The sequence below is a fragment of the Marmota marmota genome, unplaced genomic scaffold, assembly GCF_001458135.2.
Source record: "Marmota marmota marmota unplaced genomic scaffold, marMar, whole genome shotgun sequence".
Lineage (NCBI taxonomy): Eukaryota > Metazoa > Chordata > Mammalia > Rodentia > Sciuridae > Marmota > Marmota marmota.
This window is the reverse complement of record NW_025999977.1, coordinates 39588011-39599822: the sequence shown is the minus strand read 5'-3', so window position 1 is coordinate 39599822 and position 11812 is coordinate 39588011. Positions and strand designations below refer to the sequence as shown.

The following is an 11812-nucleotide window of genomic DNA, read 5'->3' as shown; positions in this document are numbered from 1 at the left end:
CCCCAGCCATCTGTGGTTTTGCTGTCCACAGTTTTACTCAAGGTCAATCAGGGTCTAAAACTATTAAATGGAAAATTCCAGAAATAAGCAATTCATAAATTTTAAATTGTATACCATTTTGAGTCGTGATGAAATCTCACGTCATTCTACTGCACCCCACTGGGAATGTGAATTGTTCCTCTGTCCAGCCTCCCCACACTGTATCACCTGCAAGTTAGTCATTTAGGAACCATCTTGGTTATCGAATTAACTGCTGTGGTCTCATGGTACTATACTGTTCAAGGAACCCTTTTTTTACTTAATAAGGGCTCTAAAGTGTAAGAGTAGTGATGAGGTAACTTGATATTTGCCAAATAGAACTTATAAAGTGGTTCCTTTAGGTGAAAAGGTGAAAGTTCTTGAGATAATAAGGAAAGAAAAATTTTTATGCTAAGATCGCTAAGCTCTACAGCAAGAATGAATCTTCTATCCATAAAACTGAGAAGAAGGGAAGAGAAATTACCACAGGTTTTGCTTTTATGTCTCTCAAACTGCAAAAGGTTTGGTCATAATATGTGATGAGTGCTTAGGATGGAAAAGATTACATGATAGAGCTTGGTACTACCTAAGGTTTCACATCTTACTGCGAATCTTGGAATGTATTTGCCCCAGTTAAGAAGGGACTACTATACGGGAAAGATCATGTAGGTGTAATACTTAGGCACACTGGCTCTTAGCCAAAGTGTGAAATAGGCTGGGTGGTCATAGCCCACTTTAACCTATCCCTCTTCCTAATGTCCCAGGACTTCCAGCTCCTCAGATGGAACAGCTGCATGGCAGGTGACAGAGGAAGCATTTCTGGATCCCACCCAGTGACAGCCTGAGGTTAGGCTGCCTGCCCAAGAGGGTTACTCTAGCCTCACCTGTGAGAGGTAAGCTCACTGTGGCAGCACCTTCCTCTCCTCCACAAGATGGGTGGGCAACAGGAATTCAACTAGGACAGAGGAAACAGTGAGAGACATGGGACAGTGGAAAAGAAAGAGAAGTTACTTGAGAATATGTTTTGATCTACCCAGAGACAGGAGCAGGGTGAAGGGCACACTGGATTCACATCTCCTGAGAGGAGCGCAGTGCAGAGAATGCCTACCAGGAGCATTAGCCTTTATTGTGACACTTCCAGAAAATGCAACCAAACGGGTTTTGGCTTAGAATTCTTTCTGACAGCTTCCAGTCCATTAAAAATACAGTAAATGTCAGTGAGAATTTGCCACGGCACATTGTTTTGCCAAGAGGAAAATTTGTTAAATCAGGACATATACTTTCTTCACAAAATCATTTCAGTGGTTTATTTTCCATTTATTGCTATATAGAACACCACACACACACACATGAACACACACACACACACACACAGTTCTTCTTTTAGTTTTTTTATCTTGCTGAGAAAGTCTTATCTGGGAAAGTCAATGTGAATCTCTATTTTATTCTTATTATAAATCAAAGAAATAATGTCACCACATCAAACTGAAGCCACTGTCTTAGATTGGCTACTTTTTATTTTGATTTTTTTGACCAAATAGTGCTAGATCAGGATATTATCTTAATTTTTAATGTAAAGAGAGAAGTGAATGGAGAGAAGAAAACTGGGATTTGTTGGCTTGTACCATCCCATGGTTGGCATCACATTTAATTTTATTCCATTCTTAGAATAATCCTGTAGGCATATTTCCATTTGCATTTTACAGACCAGTTCAGAAAAAGCAGCAAATTCTGCTAAGACCACAAAGCTTACAGGGACAGAAATGGGATTCTATCTCAGAAGATGCTCTTCTCATAGGCAGTGGAGAAAAGGGAGGAGGAAGTATAAAAAACCTGTTTGTTATTTGCCAGAGGAAGAGGAGTGGGTGGGAGAAAAGATGAAATAAAATTAACCTTAGGTTGATAACTGTTGGGTGACTGGTTTCATTATGCAGCTTTGCCTTTTTTGGTAGGTTTAACCATTTCCGAATCAAAGATCAAAGAAAACAGCTGCTTTATACACATTGACAACATAGAAAACATTACATACAAATAATCTTTGGTTGCTTATTGAGAAAATGATAGTTTTACAAAAAGGAGAAAGAAAAAATCTTTGATTCCTTTTGAGGTTTATTAAAGTGTAACTGGGTAGTGACTGGACATGACAGACAGCTTAACTGCTGCTCCTCAGTGACTTGACATGATAGACAGCTTAACCGCTGCTCCTCACTCCTCAGGGTGTACCTTAGCCAATGCTCCTTCAGAGATTAATTAGTCCCTGTATCATTCTGCTAACAAGACTGCAGATTATACTGTGGGATGTTGGAGATGTTCCTCATGTTGCTTCTGCCCTATTTGTAAGTCTTTCTAACGTTATCAAGAACTACAAGACAGTGAATCTCACAGATGGAGGAACGAATATTTTACTACAGAAAAAGTATTGCTTTGCTTAACTTAAAAGGTTAACTTTAATTAAGACAGCGATAAAAGCTTTTAAAGAAAGAGTGACAAATATGTAAAATTACCTCCATTGCTACGGGCCATTGTCAGAGCTTCCAAAGAAGTTGCTGGAGTTATTTCTAGCTGGCAGATCATGACTTTGGCTTGGCTAATGACATTGGCTGCTTCCTTCAGGTCTTCAGTATTCAGAAGTAAATTTGCTCCTGCCACTATGACGATGATATTCTGGCCTATAAAGAAATCCTACATATTTATATTAAAACCAAGCAAAGCCAAGCAATGATATTCTGCAATGTTACAATCATCTTTATAAAGTTATTATACAAAATGTATTGTAAGTATTAATTTTGACATTTTCAGGACATTCAGGTTAAATTTTGCGTTTCAAATGTATCTTTTAGAATGTCTCTTGAGACTCATATTATTCAGATTACTTTTTTTAGGAGACACAGTTTTGCTATGTTTTCTAGATTGGCCTTGAACTCCTGGGCTTAAGCCATCCTCCTCCCTTGGCCTCCTGAATAGCAGGGACTACAAGTGTGTGCTACCAGGCCTGGCTTATTCTGATTACTTTGAACAAAAATTTTAAAAGGTTTCCCTTATTAATATTCCTATGTATAAAGAATGCTAGTTAATACATTTTATAAAACATACTTAAAAATTTACTTAATGGGAAATGCTAATAAATATATATGACAAAGATTCTGAATTATAAATGACAGATGCCATATAGATGAGTATAAATAGGAATAAACTTGTATAAGCTTAAAACTAATGCTCTATTGTACGAAAAAATAGTTGATGTATGAACCCAATGGTATTCTAAGAGGTAATTCTGTCAATCCAAACACATTTTATTCTATCTAGCAGACAGAAAATTGTACCAGATAGAAGACTATCTAGCCTATGCTATACCAGAACAAATTGAGGCGACAGGACCAAGGAATTGATACATTCCTATCACCTGGGCCCACTCTCTATAATCCCCCAACATGGTGGAGGGGCAGTGGTGCATTTCTCTCAGGTGAACTCTTAAGAGCTGTCTTCTCCAACACAGTATTACAGTAGCACATGTGGCCATTAAACACTTGGAATGTGGCTAGTCTCAATTGAAACTGTGCTTTAAGTAAAAAACACACACAGCGGATTTCAGACAGTACTGAGAAAAGGAGGTAAAAATCTCAACTTTTAAAACATTAAAAAGGTTTTAAATTTCAAATGACACTTTTGAATACATTTTGAAATGGTAATATTTTGGATTTTGTGGCTAAGTAAACAGTGTCAAAATTAAGTTTACCTGTTTTTTTTTTTAACTTTTTAAAATGTGGCTCCTGGACAATTTAAAATCCCCCCTGTGGCCTGCATCTTCTTTTTGTTGGACGGCACTGATCTAGGGGAATGCGTTGCAACAGGCATTTTTTGTGCTCCAGGCTGCTCCTGATGATCTTGTATAGACATGACCTAAAATTACCTCTCAGCACAGAACAAATTCTAGCCTATCATCTTACCACAGATGTGTTTGTTGGCCAGGAGGAGGAGGACTTAATAAAGTGGGGATGGTTTAGCACAAACCCAACCTCGGTCCTGGAAAAAATTCAAAGTACCCACTTGCTGAAAGACAGCATCTCTGCTTCCTGCACTGGCCTCATTCTCTCTGTTGGAGGCAACTGTAGCCTCTGTGTTCTGACCTCCAAATCTGCATTTCAGGACTGGCCTTAGCTACTGAGCAACAAGCTCAAGACTACAGCTGTCTATTTTGTGGCTCACTCCTTCATCCCTCAAGTTGAACTTTCAAAATGCAACTCAGGATTTTATCTTGCATACTCAATCTCTCGACGAAAGGAACCAAGTGTCCCATTTTTGCATTTGTCCTAGGTCTTCTGCAGTCCCTACTCTTTTTTTTTTTTTTTAAACATTTTTATTCATTGTTGATGATTTTTTTAATGTTTATTTTTTAGTTTTAGGTAGACACAATATCTTTATTTTATTTTTATGTGGTGCTGAGAATTGAACCTAGTGCCTCACATGTGCAAGGCAAGCGCCCTACCACTGAGCCCCTGCCCCAGCCCTTGCAGTCCCTACTCTTAAAGGCACTGCCACCCTAAGAACCAGGCAAAGTCTACCATAATAGGCACTGATACATAATGTGAAATTATACCTCTGCATGGAAAATGCAGGTTTTGTTTCACAGGTAAAGAAAAGAAAACTTGAAGCTATCCCTGGAACAAAATAAAAGGTTTAAGACAAGGAATGAGCTGATGTTGGCAGCAATAATTACTTAAGAGATAGCTTAAAGTAATGAACACAGACTTTCTATTGTTTGAGTGAAAACTTTGATCTACTGTCTTTAAATGGAATTTTAAAAATTATTGAAGCTCTAGGATCACTTGAGTTAAAAATCCCACACCTTCTATGCAAAGTGATATTGTAAAACTGCGTCACATTAGTCCCCTTTTCTCTGTGGTTTTACTTTGCATGGTTTCAGTTACTGTGATCAAACATGGTCCAAATATATTAAATACAAAATTCCAGAAATAAACAATTCATAGGTTTTAAATTGCATGTTATTCTGAGTAGCATAACGAAACCCCATTTCACTGGGCTCCAGCCCATCTGGGATGTGGATCATCCCTTTGTCCAGTGTCTTGCCCATACATACTACCACCAGGGTAGTGTTTGATTTTCCTATCAATTGTTGAGACCTTGCAGTGGTCAAATAACCTTTACACAGTAGCCTAAAGCTACAATGCCTACGTCATTCATCTCACTTTGTCTTATCACGCAGGCACTGTGTCATCCACATCATCACCCAAGGGGTGAGTATAGCACATAAGATTTTGAAATAGAGAGACTACATTCATATCAATTTTATCATAGAAAATTGTTATACAATCTCTATTATTTTTAGTTATTCTTGTTCATCTCTTGCTGGTCCTAATTTATAAAATAAATTTTATCATTGGCATATATGTATAAGAAAAAAAACATGGTCTATATCGGGCTCAGTACTACCCACAGTTTCAGGAATCCACTGGGTGTCTTGAAATGTATTCCCCCACAGATAAAGGGGGGTGCTGTGCAAACAAAAGAAATATCTTGATAAATCCTAATCTAACACAAAACACACTGACTGCCTATAATGTCTAACTAGGTCTGTCCTAGGTGCCCATGAAATGCTTGGTCTTTTTAAAAAATCTGTGTAGGTGTTTTTATACTTAAAACAGTTGGCAGAAACTATGAAAACCTAACTTGAAGGCAATCACTTTTTTTTTGGTAGTCACTGTTTTTAAAGATTAATGTTTTAATTGTGGTAAAGCCTCGAGGTGCACTTACTTGTATAGACTTTTGAAATCTGATTGCTGTTTAAAGAGCAGACAAAATTGAACACTAACGATAAGTTAGAAGTGATTAGTTGCTGCCATTTACTCAGTGAAGATTCTATAAATATGATCCAGCAAACTTTCTTTTGCACCTATTTACATTTACTTACTGAGTGTAATGGAAATAACAGATGAATACTTGACTGCTTTTAGAGACAAATGTCAATTCTGAGTTCACATGAAGGATGATGGGAACATAACGGAATACAAATATTTGGGGGAATTATAATGCTTCGTATGTGTCAGATGAGTAATGACATATTTAAGCAATCAATATGGGGAGTATAAAAAGGAAAACATATTTGGATTGGAAAATTCACATTAGGCTGTGAAATGGTGGGTGGGTAAGAGGTCCATAGGACTGGAAGCAGTGAGTGCTTCCAATCTAGCTCTGGAGATGAACTATCCGTTTTAGGAAATGATGCTCTAATATGCGAAACACATACCTTCATCATTGACAATTATAGAAGCAGCTCCTGTAGCAGCATCTTTAGTCTGATATGTAAATTCTACAAGAAAAGAAAAAGAAAATTACAATCACGTACATACAGCCTGGCATGGATAACTTATTTTAACAATTTCAATGCAACACTAATCCTCGAAAAAAACTTTTTAACCTTTAACCATCTGGAATGAGTTAAAAAATAAGTAATTAGTGCTAATTTATACCCATCACCTATACAATGAGGAAAATAGACATCTTTACATTTAGCAGCACCTTTTCTGTGCATTAATAACAACCTATCAAACCAGCCCCACTTCCAGTTCCCCAAATTACTCATAATTGTATACATATGCATTTTTCTAGATCAACACATTTCTTTTCTTCACTGAAAAAACGAGAGACTTGAGATAAAAAACCAAAAGGTCGAACATATAAAATGAACTTTCTTAATTTTCTTCATTCTCATAAGATTTCATCTGGTCAAGAATTGTGGTCTGGCATGTAAACATAAATGTTGATCAGGCAGCCTCTGGCAGTAGGAAAGAGCTCAGAACTGGAAACAGAAGACCTCCATTCTAGATCTGGCTCTAGTTCCAACTTGCTGCATGCTCTTGAAAAGCCAGAGAACCTCTCTGACCTTCCATTTTTCCCTTCTGTGATCATGGGTTCAGCCTTGATGATATCTGTGATCGGTTTCAGCTTTAACAATAACACTTTTCTTAAAATATCTTTTGTGAACTTATCACTTGGTTTTCCTTGTCATTTGTCCATGAGATGAAGGTTCATAACCTCCCACCTGATTCCTGTCTGGAGGAATGTACGTTAAAGAACCAGGAGACATTTAAATAAGACCAGACAAAGCTGTGCATACAAATTCTATGGCCACCAGAGGAGGATGTAATAATTCTATTCCATGTTCAATTTTATTGAAACAAGATCACAGAAGAAACTTATAAAAATTCACTTTTAAAAAAGATGAAAATTTACCTGTAGAAATATCATTCTGTTTTAAGTTTTCTATATAATCATTGCCAAAAGAATCCTTGCCAACCTGTGCCAAAGAAATGGTGAACGTTAGATCTTTTACATTTAGTAAAATGCTATAGTGTAGTTTTTAGAACACTTAGCATTTTAAAAGGGCATATCTGCACAGTACTTTATAAACATTAACTAATTAATCTTCTTAATTTAAGATGGGAGACTTGATTTCAGCCCAAAGAATTGTTACATACTGTATTAATGTTTCACTTATATCCCACCTAAAATGTGACATATTTAACGTGAATCACAAGTTCTAGAGCTTCCTTCTCCTTTTGATCTGTTCATCTGACAATTCCCATTGAGACAGAGCCATCCTCCATCATCAATCTTCAATATTTATGAGAGTTTACTATAAATGAGGGCATCTTTGAAATGACTTGCCTGATATTCTAGAATCTCTCTATCTTTTCCCTGACCTTGACATGGGAGACAAAGAGAAGGGAATTTTAATAGCTCTTGCTAAACTGGGTAACTTGGTATAGTGGAATACTATTGTTTCTACATGCTACTTACCATCTCTCTATTAATGGCCCTTTGATTTTTTTCTTTACACCTCTATTTCTTTTTCATTCATAGACAATCTAAGAAGGTTGTCCAAGGGTCCCAGGCCTGATTAAAAAAGCAAGTACTACTACTCTGAGTGGGTGTATGACCCAAATTAGTTCACTAAGAGTCAATCCTGGGGATTTTATGGAGACCTCGAGGGAAGACAAGTCTTCCTCCAGTGGGAATGCTAACTATGAGATACCGTAATCCTGGAGCCCCTGGCTCACCATGTGCAGCCAGCCTACATGGGAACAGACACATAGCAGACAGGGGAAGGTGAAGACACGGGAAGATACAAACTCCTAATAGACTAATGGGCGCCTAAGCTGCCCTAAGCCAGCTCTGCCACAGGGCATTTCAGTTATATAAGCCATTTCACTCCTTTATAGTTTTTTTTTCTTAAGCTATTTTGAATTGGTTGTTTATTGTATTGTCCAAAAAGTCCTGACTAGTCTAGAGGGCTAGTCCGCTTGCTCTGACCCTGAACCATAACTCGAGTGGTTGTGCTTCTGTCGGGATCCTCAGACCAACCTACTGCTTTGTGGCCCACTTTGGTCACTGGGTCTCTCTGTCAGAATGAGTGTGAATCCTAATCATCTGGTTAGTTCCCTAGCTCATCTGCCTAGTCAACCATCCCCAGAGGCCAGGCCTTTAGGTCTAGGCTCAAGCCCAGAAGACACTGCAAGGCCTGTGACATCAGCTACTTCCCATTCACATCTCTATTGCCAGTTCTGGCTTCCTGGTGCTGTGATGGCTGCATGCTCTGGCATCCCCTGTCATGCCACTCTGATATACAGCCACTTGTCTGACTGCCACCTTGGCTGGATCTTGGCCTGACTTCTAAGTTGAGTCCATAGCAGAAATTATAAACTGGTGGGTGAGAGTTGAATCTGACACTTAGATGCATCTTGTTGGTCCTACTATTTTTTAAGATATACTTTATTTTTAAAGGCAGTTTTAGGTTATTAGCAAAAGTAAGTGTTAAGTACAGAAAGTTCCCATGTACCTGCTGTCCCTCCCATCGCCCGGTCCTGCATCCCTTGTCATCAACATTCTGCACCAGAGTGGCATCTTTGTTAAAACTGATGAACCTACACCAAAACATCATTATCTCTCAAACTCCACAGTTTACATGGGGTTCACTTTTTGTGTTATATACACTCTTTGTGTATCCTGTAGGTTTGGATGAGGGTATAATGACAGATACCCACCATTATAGTATCGTAAAGGATAGGGTAAGTATCATTCCCCTAAAAATCCTCTGGTCTCTGTCTATTCATCCCTCCCTCTCTCAGCCCCTGGCAACCAGTGATCTTTTCACTGTCTCTGGAGTTTTGACTTTTCCAAAATGTCATATTGTCAGAATCACACAGTGTGTAGCCTTTTCAGACAGGCTTCTTTCATTTAGTAATATGCATCTGAGGTCCCTCTGTATCTTTATGTGGCTTATGCGCATTCCTTTTTAGAGCTAAATAATATTCAGTTGTCTGGATGGACCATATTTTATTCCTCACTTACCTGCTGAAGGATATCTTGTTAGCGTCCAGGTTTTGGCAAATATGAATAAAGCTGCTGCAAACTTCCACGTGTAGGTTTGTGTGTGATTGCCTTGCTATTTAAAAAAATTTTTTTTAAACCTGGTGCTGTGGATTGAACTCAGAGCTTGTGTATGCTAAGCACATGCCCCATCACTGAGCCCCTCAGTCCCTTATTTTAAATTTAATCAGCAATCATATTTAAATATTAAGAGATTACACAAAACAGATTTCCAGGAGGTCCTGAAAATCCAGAGATTCTGGTGACACTGGGTTCACACTCCTACAAGGCAGGAACTAAGAGGTGATGGCCCCCAAAGTAGGCACAGGTTCTCAAGTTCACTCAGCCCTACTTGGCCTACACAGCTCCTGTTACCTGCCTGGTTCCCCAGGCCCTAGGCTTGCCACCTCTTCACGGTACTTCTAGTTTTCTGTTCTGCAAGCAGCACTAAGATTTCCTGGTGAATATGTTCCTTCACAGAAAACTGTTTCATTTTGGAGCTATCAAGAAACACGGGGATTTACTTAGGTTAAGATCCTAGGGAGTCAGATATTGTGGCGCACACCTATAATTCCAGCCACTTGGGAGGCTGAGACAGAAGGATCGTAAGTTCAAATCCAGCTTTAGCACAAGCAAGGCGCTAAGCAACTCAGTGAGACCCTGTCTCTAAATAAAATACAAAATAGGGATGGGGGTGTGGCTCAATTGTTGAGTGCCCCTGAGTCCAATCCCTGGTACCAGCCCCCCCAACCCTCCCCCCCCCAGAAAAAGATCCAGGGAATGTGGATAAAATGGTCTGAGCAAACTTTGGGATCACCTAGACCAGGGGGTTGGAAACTCCTTTAATGAAGGGCCAGGCAGTATATATTCCAGGTGTTATGGGCCACATGATTTCTTTTGTAAGTATTCAACTCTCTGTTATAGTGTGAAAGTAGCCAAAAGACAATCTGAGACAAATGGGTGTGGCTGTGTTCTAATCAAGCTTTCTTTACAAAACTAGGCAGGTAGGTAGGATTTGCTCTGTGGGCTACAGTTTCTTGATTCCTGACTTTTGCTGAGGCTGGTTCTGAACATGCAATCCTCCTGCCTCAGCCTCCTGAGTCACTGGGATTACAGGCGTGTGCCACCGTGCTCATCTGATTCCTGATTTAACTGCCATATCTGATACCTTCTTCCTTAAAGAACACTCTTCCTTTTGATCTTTTTCTGGCCTAAATGCTGATTAGGCAACAATCTCAAACAATGTATAATAACTTCTTACCAGCAGAATTCAATATGTACAGGGAAGTACAACCCATATAGCAAGTACTGTCATGGGGAGGGTTCCCTGTTGGAAGGAGCTCATCTATCCGAGGTTTCCCTGATGGAGGCCAGTTATTTATTTGCTAGGTGAATGCAAAGGGATCTCGTTCAACAGGTTAAAGATTCATGCCAGAAACTAAATCTTTGTTCTCTCATCTTACTTTATATAATAACTCTCTCCTGTGGGCAATCAAGGTGTCACACAGCTGGGAAAAATGTCCCTATAAAAACATGGCAGGGATTAGGAAAAGGCCATTCCTAGGCATGAAGAGCTTGATAGAAATTAGAGCAATGAAACTTTTCTTCTCCTTTTTAACAGTTTTATGCAAGCAAACTCTATTAAAGGTGAACATCAAGGGCAGCCCTAGCAAGTGGAGGTGATGATACAGACATTACGGAGTTTAGGGGATTAGGAAGAATGTTTCAGAGCAGAAGGAAACCATAGAGCCTGCAGCTTTGCCGTCAAGAAACTGATCATCAAGGAATAAGAAATACAGAGGCAATGTACAGGTGGCATACCATGTGCATCAGAGGTGTAATTAGGAAGAGATTTCATGCTCAGGGTGCACTTTGGAGGCTTGCTGTAACTGAATCTTACTTAGAGGCTGCCATCTCTGTCTTCTTCCTGCTCAGGGAATGACTTGATTTCTATATCCCTTGGTGATGGTTATCATTTCTGATTTATTCCAACATGGATTCCCTGACAAATCTGTTTGGCTGGTCTAGTTTTAAACTCTTTTTTTTTTTTTTTTTAAATATTTATTTACTTATTTTAGTTTTCGGCGGACACAACATCTTTGTTTGTATGTGGTGCTGAGGATCGAACCCGGGCCGCATGCATGCCAGGCGAGCACGCTACCGCTTGAGCCACATCCCCAGCCCCTAGTTTTAAACTCTTAAGTGAAACAAAACATTTTGCTTTTGCGGCTTAGTGGTAGAGCTCTTGCCTAGCATGTCTGAGGCACTGGGTTCGATTCTCAGCACTGTGTATAAATAAATAAAAATGAATAAAATTAAAGTCCATCAACATCTAAGAAAATATTTTTAAAAATTTTTTGCTTTTGTTTCTTCGATATTCCATTTTTTTTTTTTTTTTTTTTTTTTT

General features: G+C 38.9%; 1 protein-coding gene across 9 annotated transcripts in view; it reads right to left on the bottom strand.

Annotated features, from left to right (window-relative positions):
* The window catches only part of Rbks (ribokinase), an 87322-nt gene that overhangs the window by 48592 nt on the left and 26918 nt on the right, over positions 1-11812 (bottom strand). For all 9 annotated transcript variants that reach the window (XR_007348142.1, XR_007348141.1, XM_015479820.2 and 6 more), the window contains exons 3-5: positions 7270-7333; positions 6284-6346; positions 2523-2687 (exon numbers count right to left, since the gene is read on the bottom strand). Coding sequence is in view for 7 of the 9 variants with exons in the window: in XM_015479820.2 (XP_015335306.1) it covers positions 2523-2687; positions 6284-6346; positions 7270-7333 (292 nt within the window). In the remaining 2 variants the exon portion in view is untranslated. The remainder of the gene's footprint in view (positions 1-2522; positions 2688-6283; positions 6347-7269; positions 7334-11812) is intronic.